This window comes from Myotis myotis, unplaced genomic scaffold (assembly GCF_014108235.1).
Source record: "Myotis myotis isolate mMyoMyo1 unplaced genomic scaffold, mMyoMyo1.p scaffold_m19_p_1, whole genome shotgun sequence".
Lineage (NCBI taxonomy): Eukaryota > Metazoa > Chordata > Mammalia > Chiroptera > Vespertilionidae > Myotis > Myotis myotis.
In genome coordinates, this window is record NW_023416313.1 from 56465225 (window position 1) to 56481676 (window position 16452).

Sequence of the window (16452 nt, forward strand, 5' to 3'; positions counted from 1 at the left end):
ACCCCTTATAACAGAAATTAAGAAATGGAGAGGTTAAGTTAACTTGCCTAGAGTCACATAGCTAGTCAGTGACAGAACTTACATTCAAGTCCAGACTGTCTAGCCTGTAAGAGACAAAAGACAGTGATAAAAAAACAAAACAAAACAAAACACAAAACACAACCTGGAAAAGAGGGAAGCCAAGAGATGACTGGGTTATTATTATTTAATACAGGGGTCCTCAGACTTTTTAAACAGGGGGCCAGTTCACTGTCCCTCAGACCGTTGGAGGGCCAGACTATAGTTTAAAAAAAAACTATGAACAAATTCCTATGCACACTGCACATATCTTATTTTGAAGTAAAAAAACAAAACGGGAACAAATACAATATTTGTATTTGCATGTGGCCCGCAGGCTGTAGTTTGAGGACCCCTGATTTAATATCTCAAAAGTGAAGTTATTATATTAAAATGTTCACTGATTTACAGCCTCTCACCCTGTTGTAGAGAATAAACAGAAGGTGAGCAATCTCCTTGCCTACCTCGTTCACTGGGGGTCCGCAGTGTGAAGCATGTGACTGCACAAAATGGGGGCTCAATAAGTATCTGTTAAATGGGTGAATAAACCAACCAAGGTTGATTAAAGAAGGACACAATGAGCTCAACTTCTGATGAAAATTAAGAGGTTTGGATTTACTAGGAGTAACAGAAATTCCTGCAAGTTTTGAAAAGAGGAGTAAGATAGAGAAAGCAATGTTTAAGGCTGATTAAATTGTGAAGGTTCATTAGAGAGGGAGAAAACAAAACAATACCACTGAAAAACCTTCATTAACAATCATGGTTTGAGGTCAATGGTAAAAGGTGACCTGCAAATTTTTCCTGCAAGCTTACAATGGACCCAGCCATTTGCTACATTACATGAGGAGTCCTCGTTCCTTGACAGGAATTAAATGCTCATGGAAGGAAGACAACTCCTTCCCAGTTAGCTAAAATTCTCAGTTAAAGGCTGACATGCTATGCTTTCATTTCCTAAGCTTCTTCACAATTAGGCAACTTTGGTTTTAAATTGTGTATTTTCAATTTTGTAACTCAACATCTCTTAAAAAACTACCTGGAATCTTCAAGTAATTATTTCACAGTTAGAGACTGTAATGAAATTCTATTTCATAAAAAACATTCATTAGTAAATGAACTGATCAGTACCACTTATGCTTCTCAAGGAGTGGGTAAAGGGAGATTTTGAAGAACTCAATTTAAGAGGCAAAGTTATCTTTCTGATACAGAAGCTAGAAACCTATAGATATGACCACTCTGAGTGAATCTGAATTCCACCCACTCTTAATGTTAAGAGAAAACTGGACAAATATGTATTTTTACTGCTATTCAATAAGTTGTCAAATATAAACAATGAATGCTAATGCTTATTTTGAGAACCAAAACACCAAAAATGGCCCAGCTGGTGTGGCTAAGTCATTGAACATGAAGCCATGAACCAAGAGGTCACCTGTTCAATTCCTGGTCAGGGTACATGCCTACGTCATGGGCTCAATCCCCGGTAGGGGGCATGTAGGAGGCAGCCAATTGTTATTTCTCATCCATGTTTCTATCCCTCTCCCTTCCTCTCCCTCTAAAATAAATAAAAACATTAAAAACAAGCAAACCAATAAAAACCACCAAAAATGTACTCTTGGCTTGAAAAAATTATATTTGATCAACCGCATTTATAGGAGTGTATGCTTTCTTCTGTTTTGGTTGACAATGAACACTAAGCTGTTCTTCAAAATAAGACAAATAATGGAATAAAAAAAACCCATAATGCTCTATTTGTTATTAAGCATTACAACAGTTTAATAGATTGCTAATCTGATTAAATAAGATAATACCTGTGGGGGAAAAAAACCTTGAAAAGGATCAAGACAGTGTAATTATTAAAAATATCCCTTTAACAACTTTACCAACTGAAGTGCTCTTTTTGATAAAGTGAAGAAGACTTAAGTTACATCAGGAATAATGTAAAATTATATTATCTGGCTTTGAATTATATGCTTATACAGACAAAGAAGTCTATATGTAACAAAAGTATTTGGAAACATTTTATTTTCACCTACTCTTTTTAGTGCTGCCATTCAAAACACCTTTAAAACTTTTGAAAGAAAAACACTCCTATTCAAAAAAAATATTGCGCTGGAATCTTTTAATTTCACTTATATGTAACAAATACAAATTTAAATGATGGTTTAACCCAAGGTTGTAAGAGTTAATGAAAAAAACATTATCTCATTTTGCAAGGTGCCAATCATGTGATTCAAGCTTTAGCTTTCACACTGCATTCCAATACATACAGTTAGATTCAAAAATACAGAAATGGAGTTAGTGGGATTCATTATTAGATTAAATAATGAATAGAATGTAGACAATTGTAAAATAAACTTAAGTTCCTATATTGAGAGAATATAAGTGAATTCAATTAGCATTCAGAACAATCAGAACACAAAACTTGTTAATAATAAATGCAATACAACAATTTTTCCTTTGCAAAGTCCTTTTTTTTTTGCAGTCCATTTAAAGTGTAGCCATTTTCAAACTTATGCTTCAGATTGACAATGTGAGACATGTCAATAGTATTGTTACACTTACTCCAGTAAAGAAGAAACCAAACCCTCAACAATCCTTCCCATCTGCCTCCTGACCCCCTAAAAAAGCCTTCCGTAAGTTAGTCAGAAAAACAGTATTAGAATTCATGACTTCCATGCTTCTTTTCATTTGATGATAACATAATCACACCTTGGGAATAAAATTACCTGAAGGTGTTGTGGCTTTGAAATCCATGGAGGACAGCGGGGCACAATGATTTTCTGTTTAAAAAAAAAGGGCTGGGTTGTCTAATTGGGGATTCACTACATTACACTAGTTCCACAAGATGCTGCACGAGACACCAACTGTAGTAGGCATCACCGGGTTTCTCCACCACTTGGCTGCTGCCCATTTCGGATTGCACCACTGGGTTTAACAGTGGCACCTCACATGCACCAAAGTCATTAATCATAAACTAAAGCTATTTTTTCACAGGTGGGAATTTTCTGCTTTAATAGTGAAAACTGATTATTGTCCCCTTAGAATTAAGTAGACTGCATGTCTAAACTTAACTACACAAGGTGAAGAAAATATCTTAGGCTATAGCTTGTAAACAATACGGCCACAAAGTTATGTATTTTCTCTAATTAACTGAGAGTCACTACATATTTTTTAACAAAAGCCACAGAGTTAACAATAAAGAGATAATTAAGGGAGACAGAGAACTAGAGCAGTGAAGGTTCCTTGTATTACAAATCAGTCCATGTATACGTTTTGTATATTGATATTGATAAAACGTTTCCATTCTTATTAACTCTGATAGATTTAAACAACAGAATTGCAGATAAGCAGGGTTCCTACTGAGATATCTATAATCCATGTCAGAAAAGATCTGATAAAAAGACTTGATATGCAAGTACTGGGTAGGTAACAAACAAAATAACCAGTATTGCACACCAAATTCGGAGGAGTTCTGGAAAAATAATATGACAAACAAATATAGCTATTTTTCATAAAAATAATAGAGGGCTCATTTCACCTGATTTTTTTGGAGAAAAATTATATGCATATTAACCATAACAATTACTGTCAATGATAATTTCCTGTAAAATAAAAGGTTATGTGAGGTATCGAAAGTAGTCAAATTCATAGAAGCAGAAAGCAGAATGGTGACTGTCAAGAGCTGGGAAGAAAAGGAAATGAGCAGTAGCTGATCGATGGCTGTAAAGTTACAGTTATGCATGATGAGAAAGTTCTGGAGATCTACTGTACAACACTGGGCTTTATAGGGAACTGTACACTTAAAAATTTGTTAAGAGGGCAGATGTAGTTACGTGATTTTTACCACAATAAAAATTAATCAATCAGAAAATACAGATGGGGTAAAAAAGAGTAAGATGATTCAGGATGTACTTAGATCTTGAAAGTATAGAATTGTTTCAGTACAAAAGATAAAAAAATCTCCATGAAACTATTTCTGATAAAAACACTGACCAAAAGAAACTTCCAATGTTCAATATAATTTTGTATATTGATATTGATATATAAAAATTATACTTTATTATTTGTCAGATCGGCAAAAATTGCAATAAATTTTTTGGTGTGCCGAAGAATTTTAATAATTAGTTTGTGTTCCATAAGATAAAAAAGGTTGAAAATTGCTGTTCTAGGTGATACAGGAGTGAATACAACAGACAATAAAATTAAAGAAGAAAATAAACAAGATGCTTTAAATGATGACAAAGCTCTAAAGGAAGTATTTAAAGTGACTACAAATACAAGTATACTAACTGGTATGGGATAGATTAGAAAATATCTATTTGAAATAGGGTGATTAAGAAAGGTTTTTCTTATGTAGGTAAAATTTACACAAATTTAATTGAATCTCGCTAGATTCTAAAGTTAGTAAATTTCAAAAGTTTAAACCTAAAAATTACATGGAAGTACATAATATGAAAAAATATATCTTAAAAATAGCTGGGAAATAAGATGTCATCAGTGGAGGACAAAGGGCACAGGGGACTCTATGTACTATGTAATTTCCTGTTAGAAAAAGGTTTTTTTTTTTCTTTTACAAACATGCTGATTAGGTAGGTATTTACAAAGACAGCAACAGAGAAGGAAGAAAATAAAGTTTTGGGAAATTTTTTTCTAATCTAGGAGTAAATATTGTTCAAGAAAGAAAATGCAATGACAGGAGTCAATTTGTGACAGAGAAATTCCCTTATTTAAAATAGCTAAATAGGTATAAAACACACACAAGTCTTATATTTAAGACCAGCTTCTTATTTCTACAGGAATAACTGAAATTAGGAAAGATAACAAAAAGTGCAATCCAACTTGGAGAGGAGAAGGGAGAAGATAGGGGCAGGAAAGTTACCTTAAATTACCTTACTATCTTTCCTTGGACTTCCTTCAAGGACTGAAAATATAATTAAAACTGTCTCACTTTAAAATCCATATGTCAATTCATAAAATGTAATGCTTCTGAATAAGGGATTTTGTCCTCAGTCTAAAAATATTTAATGGCTATTGCTCCAAAAACTTCATAATGGGCTCCAGGGCTGAGCACAAAGATTTGTCTCTGCTCTCTCCTGAAAGCCCTTCCTGTGGCCTGGAATGTGTCCCTCCCAGACTCCATATGTTGAAGTCCTAACTCCTAATGTATTGGGATTGGATGATGGAGCCTTTGGAAGGCAGTTAGGCTTAGGTGAGGCCATGAGGGTGGGGCCCTCATGATGGGATTAGTGCCCTTAAAAAAAGAGAGGCCAGAGCGCTCTCTTCTCTCCTCCTGGTAAGACTACATTGAGAATGTACCCTCTGCAAGCCAGGAAGAGAGCTCTCACCAGAAACCAATCATGCTGAAGCTATGATCTTAGACTTTCAGCCTCCAGAACTGTAAAAAAATTTTTTTCTATTCTTTAAGCTACTGGTCTATAGTATTTTGCTATGGCAGCTTGAGCAGACTAAGACACACAACTAAAATGGTTGTGGAAGTATTTTGTAAAATCATAAACTCATAAGGACAAAGAAAATAGGAAAGATGACAGCAACAGCTTGGATAAAATAGCACAGAAGTTAGTGGTAATTGACTTAGTAAATTCTACATCTTAAAGTAAATGCAAAAAAACACACAATGAAACTACGAGAACCAAGAGGCTCAGGAACGGGTGGCACTAGGTACCTCTGAAAGCAGAGGTAGCGTGAAACTGTACACTGAAGGATTGGGGAAATACTTTTAAGAGCCGCTAGGCACACAATGCAATATAAAGATCATGTATCCTAGAAATGTACACTTGCAAACTATATGACCCTTTTGACCAGTGTCACCCAATACATTTAATTTAAAAAAATAAATGTCAGTCTATAGACTGTCACTGAGAATGAGTAAACAAGTTAAAAAAAAAAAGCACCTGGATCCCAGATCCCCATTACAAAGTGAGCACTAGACTGTAGGTTTACTCAATGCAAAGAGTAAGAGCAGTGTTTGGATTGGGCAGGGGGATGATGATACCACACCAGGCACAGCTATGGGCTCATGGAGACAAAGTACTAAAACTCAAATACTGAATGCTGAGGGCCCTCATACCTTTCCCCTACTTGGCTTCCAACATGTTCAGAGTCAGACATATATGGTTTAGGTAAGATTGGACATTCTTCTCTGGGGACTCTGTTTAGCCAGGGAAAGATGGCCAACAAAATGGCCCAGCAAGATCACCCTGGGCTAATGTCCTGAGCTGCAAGCTCCACCCATAAATACAAAGCCACCCAGCAGCTTTCTATCCATTCTTATACAGGAACAGATGGCCAAGGATGAGATATGTGAGGATGTATTCCAACATAAAAGACAGACAGAAAAATTAACAAAAAAAGGCAACCTTAAAGAAACAGACTATAAAATCTGAAAAGAAAAACAAAACCTCAGATAGCTAAGTGAAGAAAATCCTTTTTAAGAAAAACAATAAAAAAGAAAAAAACTCTTATAATTTAAATTACAATGTCACAAATAAAAACCTCCAAGGAAGGGATAGATTGTAAAACTCAAGAGCTCTCTTAGCAAGTAGAGTAAAAAAAAAAAGTCAGAGATGAAGATAAGAAAATGAGAGACAGCCTGGCAGGCGTGGCTCAGTGGTTGAGCATCTACCTATGAACCAGGAGGTCACGATTTGATTCTAGGTCAGGGTACATGCCAGGGTTGCCGGCTTGTCCCCCAGTGTGGGCACTGCAGGAAGCAGCTGATCAATGATTTTTTCTCATCATTGATGCTTCTATCACTCCCTCTCCCTTCCTCTCTGAAATCAATAAAAATAGATTAAAAAAAAAAGAAAATGAGAAAGAGAGAGAGAATGTGTGTGTGTGTGTGTGTGTGTGTGTGTGTGTCTTAGGGATATACCTGATTAGAAAGGGAAAATAGAGGGAAGGATATTATTATATAAAAGCAATTCATGAAACTTTCCCAAAATTAAAGGATATGCATTCCCAGATTTATTAATAAGAGTCCAATGAGTAATCAGCATAATGGATAAATATAGGTCTACTCAAAGACATGTTATAATAAAATTTTAGAACAGGAAAGCCCAAAAGAGGACCCTAAATGTTTCTAAAGAAAAAAAATATGGCATAGAAAAATAATCATTTATCTAGGGAGCCTCAGATTTCCCAATAGCAGTATAGAAATGCAGAATATGATGAAGTGATTTTTAAATTCTGGGGGGAAAATTTATTTTCAACTGAGAATCTGATACCTACTAAAAGGAGGACACATATATAATGCAAACTGCAAGATTTCCCAATATGATCCTGGCTGCCTGGAGAAGGACCTAGCTAAGACCCCCTTCACTGACCATGTCCCCAGAGATGCTGCCCCCAAGCACAACTTCCCATAATACTGGTAGCTTCCTCCCGCTGGTAGGAGGGCCTGTAACTTCGACTGGCTCCAAAGTTCTCTGGGGCTAAACAGCTACTATTCTCAAACACTCCTATAAACATCCAACAAGCACTCAAAGAGACAAGATCACAAGCAGCCTGTATGTTTCTTCGCTGATAAGACTGCATTCACGTTTGTACTTTAGGACTGGGGTGGGTGGGTGGGGGTGTGTGAGAACCTCCTAAGCACATTTTTCTGTGAGATAATGAAGGTGGTGGACCTGTGCCTCCTTCCTGTTGACCCTGGTTTCTCATGTGTCCCCTTTCTACTGTAAGAGGAAGAGTAACGGTGATAAGCTTAAGAGCATAAAACAAAGCCACCATTAGATGACATGATGGGATGGTACCGAGCCCTGGTATCTGAAAAGGTTGTCAGCCTAAGGCATCACTTTCCCTAGTGAAGAGGAAAGAACACATCCAGCAGAGTCAAAGAAATTTTCACTCATGGCATTTCTTTAAAAACAAACAAAGAAAAACAACAACCTCAAAACCAAAAATAATTCCCCTGCATCCTTTCTCAGGAAGCTGCTATTTGAGAAAAAGATGACACGAAACTCAGAAAACAGAGGCTCTATCTTACAGAGGTGGAAAGGCATCCAGGACGATGTGAGGGGAGAGGTGAAATAACACCTGGGCAGCTGGCTGAAGAGCACCTACTACAGATTTAAAGCAGGACAGATGGTTCTGGAAAAGCGATTTGCAAGAAGATGAAACTGACGGTCTATCTGATGTCTTCAATCATATTGAGGGGAGATTCAGAAGAAATGGAAGTAGGCATGAATGTGTAATAAAAATGTAGAAACTAGTAAAAAAAAGTCAATTATTAACTCTGATGGAGGTGGGAGAGAAGTTTCCAAGAGCCATAGTATACCACATGGCTCAACTTAGAACAGTGTTTTCATAGTCACAATAATGAATACTGATCTGATAAAAATTATGACAAAGCAATGTTGGAGGGGTATAGAAAGTAACTGTAAGAGTAATGGGGGTAAGCTTAAGAGCATAAAGGTCTCATTCTCTTGTGAAAAGTCAGAAGACAGGATCTAAATGTGAAAAATCAAGGGCACATACTGCAAATGTTATTTATTTAGAGATACAGAGGTAAATACTTAAAAAAAGTTAAGTGTTAAAAAATGATTGCCTCTCAAGAGGGAGAAATGGGGATGAACCAGGATAATGTAAGAAAGATGCTGTTTTTAATAAATCTTTTAACCATTTGAATGTTATAACTATGTGCTTAATTTTAATAAAAATAAAGAATATTTAAAAATATTTTATAACAAATTACTGTTACTACTGAAAAAAATAATTCGATGGGTTGAAAAGAGAAATGATTTCCCCAAAGAGATGTTAAAAACAGAAAATCAATTTCTCAGTATGTTTCCATAAGAAGAAAGCTGTCAAACAACCATTAAAAAAAACCATAAAATAACAAAATTAAGATAAAATCCCTCAAACAATGCTAACTTAGAAAATGATTTAAATTGCTAATTGTAATTAAAATCAAGAAAGCTTATTTTAATCTTAAGTAAAAAGAAAGGTACTTTACAAAGTTTAAAATAACCTAATAACTATGAATAAAAATAGTATTCAGGCAGCATTCATAAAAAGCCTAGTGAATGTAAAGCACTGGGGTAAATATTGTAGGTTACGTAAACAGTTTATGGTCTAATCCTATATAATAAAAGCCTAATATGAAAATTTTCCCCTTGACCAGATTTCTGCTGGGAATTCAACCGATCAACCAGTCGCTATGACACACACTGGGAGGCTGCAGACAGGAGGTCCCAGGAGGAGGGGGCAGAGAAGGGCCCACCAAGTTAGATGGAGGGAAGGGAGGGAGAGACCCAAAGCACTGGGGACAGAGATGGGTGGGGAAGGAGGGCTGTGCAGAAGCCCCCATTTTACGGACCCCAGCAGAGTGTGTGTGGGGGGTGGGGAGGGGGGCGTGAAGACAAAGGAGAGTGTGAGAGAACTGGATGGATGGAGAACAGTGATGTTTGATTCATGGCCTATTTACTTTTATATTTATTAATATATTTTTATTGATTTCAGACAGGAAGGCAGAGGGAGAGATAGAAACATCAATGATGAGAGAGAATCGATATGCTGCTTCCCGTACGCCCCCTACTGGGGATTCAGCCCGCAACCTAGGAATGTGCCCTTAACCGGAATCAAACCCAGGACCCTTCAGTCCGCAGGCCATGGGTCTATCCACTGAGCCAAACCATAGGGCAACCCATGGTCTATTTAAAACCACTGCAGTAGGCTGAGCAGGGGTGTTACCTGATGAGGTGTCTCTCCTTAAGTTGGGGTAATTGGAACTGCAGGGAAGTAAAGACACCCATGGAGTCTGCAAAGGGTTTCTATGCACACGATGCAATTTACTTCGTGTGGCAGCTGAAGAGGGTGAGCAGAGCCTTAGAAGGACATGAGGTCTCCCAAGACCAGGGGCTGGAGGGACAGTGCATGCCGAGTATTCTGCACCGTGAGTTACAATCCTATATAATAAAGAGCTAATATGCTAATGGTCATTGGTCGTCATGCCATAACGACCAATCAACAGGAGGCTGCGTGCACAGCAAAGCACACAATGGTGGCCTTGAGAGGAGGCAGGAGGTGGGGCGCCTCCTCACACTGGGCCTCTAGTCTATATATATAAAAGCCTAATATGCTGTGTCCAACCGAGTGGTCGACTGACTGGTCGCTATGACGTGCACTGACCACCTGGGGGCAGATGCTCCAAAAGGTAAGTTAGCTTGCTGCTGGGGTCCAACCAATCAGGACAGGGTAAGATGGGGCTGGACACACCCTAGAGCCCTCCCATGGCCCCTCCTTGGACACCAGCCCCGATAGGGACTGGGTGAGATGGCCCTGATGGGCCCTGATCACTAGCCAGGTGGAGGGATCCCACCCGTGCATGAATTTTGTGCACTGGGCCTCTAGTAGGAAATAAAGACACATACCCAAATATCACTCACAAATTTGAGAAACAAAAAGTAGTTCAGAAGAGAAAGTTTTTTCTTTGAGTAAGGGAAATAAGAAACATTCTATCAAAAAGGTGTGACTTAATCCAAAAAGGTATGACTTAATACATATCCCGATTCTGGGTTTGCCTTAAATGTCATGTTAAGAATTTGGACTTTGTTCAGAAGAAAAAGAGTATAGTTGAAAGGGTTGGGGAGGTATGGCAGTGGTCCAAGAAAAGTAGCCTTCATAAAACTAAACTTAAAATTAGAAGATGTTGAAACCAAGAGAAGAATGTGTCTATAAGAACATGAATGAGATGGGTAATTGAAACCCCTGTGCCTAGAAGCAGGTCAATTTTTATTTCATTTTAATAGCACTTTTACCAAACTGTCAATTCAAATAAGTCAGGTTTTGCTGGTTTCTGCAATAATACCTGTAGATTTGTTTGATGCTCTCCTTCGAATTTCTGTTACCATCAATCGTGAGACTTGTGTTGTGAACTGCAGAAGATCAGAAAATTTTTCTGTCATTGTATTTGGCGGAGCATTTCCAAAGACCTATAGATAAGAAAAAAACAATTTTAATGAAGCATTGTTAACTTTTTCCTTTTATTCTGTGCATTTCAAAGTGTGATATGACTTGAAAATCAAGTAAAAAAAAGTATGCTTAAACAGTTTCTTTGAATCTGAAAAACATGTTTAAAAATACAACTCTTTCAATAAATCACATCTAGCCACATTTCCTTATACATATTAATTTGTTGAATGAATGATTAAATAAATGAAATCTAAAAGCCAAAGACTAGTTATCTATATAATTTGAATCAATCTACTTTAGGAGCTTTAGAAGAACTAATGTTTCTCTGAAGAAATCTAAGTTAAGAATTTAGAGGTAAGGTTCTTGGATCGTTCACAGATAACATCAGATGGTGCAAAGCAGAGACTTATCTAGTATTACTAAGTTCTAGGCTAAATATAGAATTCATTGACCTTGAATGAATTTTGAATTTTATCTCAGAATTTCTGAATCTAACCACAATAATCACCAAAGCACGACTGTTCGGAAAAAGACTAGAACAGAGAGAATGAATGAAAGGCTCATGAATCTACCCCATCTCAGTATGTCCGAATCTTCCCAGCATGGATTAAGTCACACCTTTTTGATGGACTGCTTCTTCTTTCCATTATTCAAAGGGAAAAGCTTTTTCTTCTGAAGTACTTTTTGTTTCTCAATTCCATGAGTGGTATTTGGGTGATGAGATACATTTTATTTATTTATTTTTTTAAAAAACCTAAGACAAATGAATTTTGGAATAAATAGTTCTTCAAGATATTTGTTCAGCAAAGAATATAAGAAAAGGAAACCCGGGCCCTGGCTGGTTGGCTCAGGTGGTTGGAGCATCATCCTGTGGGTTGTGGGTTCACTTCCAGGTCAGAGCACATACCTAGGTTGTGGGTGCGACCAGGAAGCAACTGATCAATGTTTCTCTCACATTGATGTCTCTCTCATTCTCTCTCTCCCCCTGCCTCTTTCTCTAAAAATCAATTTAAAAAAACCCCAAAAATAAACATATCCTCAGGTGAGGACTGAAAAGAAAATGAAACTGGATGGACTGTCATAGGAAAAGAAATGGTACTATAATGGCTTTATAACTAGGTGTATCATAAAATATTGTTTCAACAAATGTTCTTTATAACTAAAAGGAAATTCTGTGTCTTTTAAAAGTATAATAGTTCTCTATTGCAATACCAACTGCACACTGTTTTGTATTCTTATCTGTTCATATATGACTACAAAGGGATGAAACCTACCTCACTCATTTTTGTACTACCTACCAAGCTACCACCCTGCCTTTTATAAGGATGTTCCCTAAATATGACTGTTCATTTATATGCTGCCTGTCCCCAAAACCAAATTCCAGAGGAAATTTAGGTCCCTTAGCAATGAAGGACACAAACTATAACATGAGAATATAAACTAATTGTAAAAAAGAAATAAAACAAAAACAAGCAAATAAAAGACCAAGACTAGGTAATGGACTAGAAAATAGATTAAATAAAAATCTAAAACAAAAGACCTCTATATTTGCCATGTTTTAGTCATGAATTTGGCTTAGATACACAAAAGAGAAAACCTAGTCAATTATATGGTTCACAATGTCCTTAGGAAAGAAAAATATGTATTTAAGGAAGTACCTCTATTCTTCATACTATAAAATTTTTCTTCCAAGGAGCCTAATAAAAGTATATAACTTATAATGTAATATCCTTGTAACAGAAGTGTTTCTTACATCTTTACAATAGATACTTTGTTTCTTATAACCTCTCTCAAATTGAACTGAAAGTACAAAAATAAAAATTAAAAAATGGCACCAACCACACACCAGGAACACAATAATTCAATTCTACAGGGTGTACTTTTGTTGTTTATAAGTCTCTTCACTAACTTGTCACAGGAGTAATTGTAAATTATCTCAAAGAACAAATAATCAGTCTTTATCAAAATCTCAGTAAATTGTTTTTCTTATAAGATTTTGATAACTGTTGCATGCTTACAGTTAACCTGTGTGTTGTTAAATAAGACCCACATTCTTTAACACACAAACGGCAGATACATTAGAAATTGAGAAGCTAAACAATGACACATGCTTGAATAGCCATTTTTACTTCAATTCAGAGATGAGTATGTAACTGTTTAATAAAGGTGTTTATAAAACAACTAGAGGCCCGGTGCACAAAAATTAGTGCACTTGGGGGGGTGGAGGGGGTCCCTCAGCCCGGCCTGTGCCCTCTCGCAGTCTGGGACCCCTCAGGAGATAACGACCTGCTGGCTTAGGCCTGCTCCCGGGTGGCAGAGGGCAGGCCCAATCCCTAGATGCAGCCCCTGGTCGGGCTCAGAGCAGGGCCGATTGGGGAGTTGGGGTGCCTTCCCCTGTCATGCACAGAGAAGGGCGGATTGGGGCGCCTTCCCCTGTCATGAACAGAGCAGGGTGGATAGGGAGGTTGTGGCCCCGCCCCCTGTCACACACAGAGCCACAGGGCGATCGGGGGTTTGGGCACTGCCCCTGTCACGCTGATCCCGGTGCCAGGAGGCCTCACGGCTCTGCTGATCCCGGTGCTGGGAGGCATATTACCCTTTTACTATATAGGATAGAAGCCTGGTGCACGGGTGGGTGCCGGCTGGTTTGCCCTGAAGGGTGTCCTGGATCAGGGTGGGGGTCTCCACTGGGGTGCCTGGCCAGCCTGTGTGAGGGGATGATGGCTGTTTGCAGCTGGTCACACACCCTTCAGGGTGGGGGTCCCCACTGGGGTGCCTGGCCAGTCTGGGTGAGGGGCTTTGGGCTGTTTTCAGGCTGGCAGGTGACTGAAGCTCCCAACCGCTCCTTTTTTTCTTTTTTTATTTAATTCTGTGCCAGCTTTAGCTTTGAGGCTTGGCTCCAGCTCTTAGGCCTCCGCTGCTGAAAGCAGGTTTCTGGCCTTTGTTTACCTTCTGTATTTGAAACAATGTTGCGATCCTGCTGGCTGAAGCCCGGCAACTAAAGCAGGTTTCTGGGGTTTTGTTTAGCTTTTATATTTGTAACATAGTTGCTTAGAGTTGCAGCTCAGAGGCCTGCAGCGGCAGGTGGGGAACGTTGGAGTCCTCCGTCACTGAAGCAAGCAAGCCTCATGTTAGTTTCAAGCTGCCTGGCTGCCGGCCGCCATCTTGGCTGGCAGTTAATTTGCATATCGCCCTGATCAGCCAATGGGAAGGGTCGCGGTCGTACCCTAATTACCATGTTTCTCTTTTATTAGATAGGATTGTACATTTTGCTCAGGCAATTATTTGGCCTTTTGTGAAACTTATTTATATATAAAGTAGGTAAACATTTCCATTACCAAGAATATATTTATGTATATTTTGCTCCTAAGAATTAATATCTATTTTGTTTCTAAGCATTAAGACAACTTCATAAAATAAATAGATCATGTCTTAGAAGATATAAAGATATGGTTTATTCAGGCAGTCTTCATGCTGGTTGAATAATATGCTGTTCAAAAACTAAGCCTTATTTGCTAATCTGAAATGACATAAACAACTTTTAGTCTAGTGATCTAACACTACTGACTGATTCATTCTGTCAGTTATTCAGTCATAAATATTTACCGATCTCCTAAATATGTCAGGCAATATTAGGAGTCATGAATACCATGGTAAATAAAGAGTTGTAAATACCACGGTAAATAAAACATATATGATTCCTGTGTTCATGGAGTTCATATTTTAGTACAGGAGACAAACATTAAACAAGTTAATTGAAAAATGAAAATTATATTAGACAGTGGTGCATTATAAAGGAAGTAGACAGGTAACTGAAAGGGACTGCCTAGAGTGGGGAGAAGTTATCAGTAAAGGCCTCTCTGAGTGGCACTGATGTGAAGGATGACACCGAATGCAGAGAAAGTGTCACAATTCAAAGGGCCACGAAGAAAGAGCTCTGGGTAGTGAGAAGAGTTGTGCTGAGACCTCAGGGTGGACATGACATTAGGGTGGGTGAGGCATCAAAAGGCTGGTGAGGTTAGAATGTTTTGAATGAGAGAGGAAATGGTACAAGATAAGGCTGGACAGGTACAGGGACTAAAACATAAATCTGACATCCTACATAATAAAATAGTAATATGCAAATTAACCATCACTCCGCCATTCTGTCACAAAGATGGCAGCACCCAGTCCCCTCAGCCCCACTGCTGAAGTGTCCAGGCCTGTTGGCCAGGCAGGTGTGGTGGGGGAGGTGGGGGGGGGGGGCGAGGGGCAGAGCCAGTGATCGGAGGGGGCAGGGGCGAAGCCAGCTCCAAGGGGAGCAGGGAGTGGGCCTAAGCCGTCAGTAGGATATCCCCTGAGGACTCCCAGTATATGAGCGGGGGCAAGCTGGGCTGAGGGACACCCCCGCCCCCCAGTGCACGAATTTCTTGCACCGGGCCCCTAGTTTTAGATAATACTAAATACATAAGGTAGCAAAGGAAAGAGAATTTTTGTGATTTCAATAATTAAATCTAAAAATATTAGGTATGTATGCACCCTTGCACAAATAGTGGCATTTAAAAAAATATATACAGTGCTTCAATCATGTACTTAAACGTGTGCCACAAAGGGTGGAGAATGGAGCTGGTAGTCAGGAGGCTTGAATTCTGCTTGGCCTCAGTGACTACTGGTCAAATTTTTGTGGTTCCTTCATCTGTCAAGGGAGAGAGTTGAGCAAGAGATTGGTAGGTAATGTATTCAACTCAGAAAGGATGATTCCAAAGAGATATGTTATGTTCACAACTCAGATGAAAATAAAAACAGCACTAAGGAACAAAAACGCCTTCTAGCAAATGCAATAAAAATAATTACCAAGTGGTGAGAGCGTCCTGAGGGCCCATGCACCTGAAGGGTTTCAGGTTCAATCCCTGCACTAGTTGGGGAGCATGTGGAAGGCAACCAATCAATGTGTCTCTTTCATCTTTCTCTTTCATCTTTCTCTCTCCCTCCCTTCCACTCTCTCTAAAAAAAGAAAATCAAAGGAAAAAATATCCTCAGGTGAGGTAATAATATTATTTTTATTACCGTATAATGATCATTTACCATGTGCCTAGCAGTATTCAAATACTTGACCTGTAATGTCATTTAAATCTCATAAAATCTTATACAGGATCCCCATTTCACAGATAAGAAAAAGTAAGGGTTGGAGAAGTTAAACAAGTTAAGACAGGTGGTGGTGGAGCCAGATTTAAAACTAGTCTGTCTGATTCTAAGCCATGTTCTTTAATCACTCAGTACCATATTGTCTAAATTAAACTTCACGTGAATCCTATCATTGTCACTTTACAATGTTCACCTTAAGGGGAGAATAGCATGGCTTGACTTATTTTTATAAGGATCATTTTTAATATCCATCTACATAAATTTCAGAAAATTTCCTGATACCTCAACTAAATATTTCTGGAATACTCGGGGAGAACAAATTTAATGGTGTTATCTAATGGC

The 16452-nt window shown here is 38.3% G+C and overlaps 1 protein-coding gene across 10 annotated transcripts in view; it reads right to left on the bottom strand.

The window, feature by feature from the left end:
* WDFY3 (WD repeat and FYVE domain containing 3) overlaps positions 1–16452 on the bottom strand; it is a 182118-nt gene that overhangs the window by 157062 nt on the left and 8604 nt on the right. For all 10 annotated transcript variants that reach the window (XM_036338502.1, XM_036338493.1, XM_036338472.1 and 7 more), the window contains exon 2: positions 10883–11006. In XM_036338502.1, coding sequence (XP_036194395.1) covers positions 10883–11006 — 124 coding nt within the window. The remainder of the gene's footprint in view (positions 1–10882; positions 11007–16452) is intronic.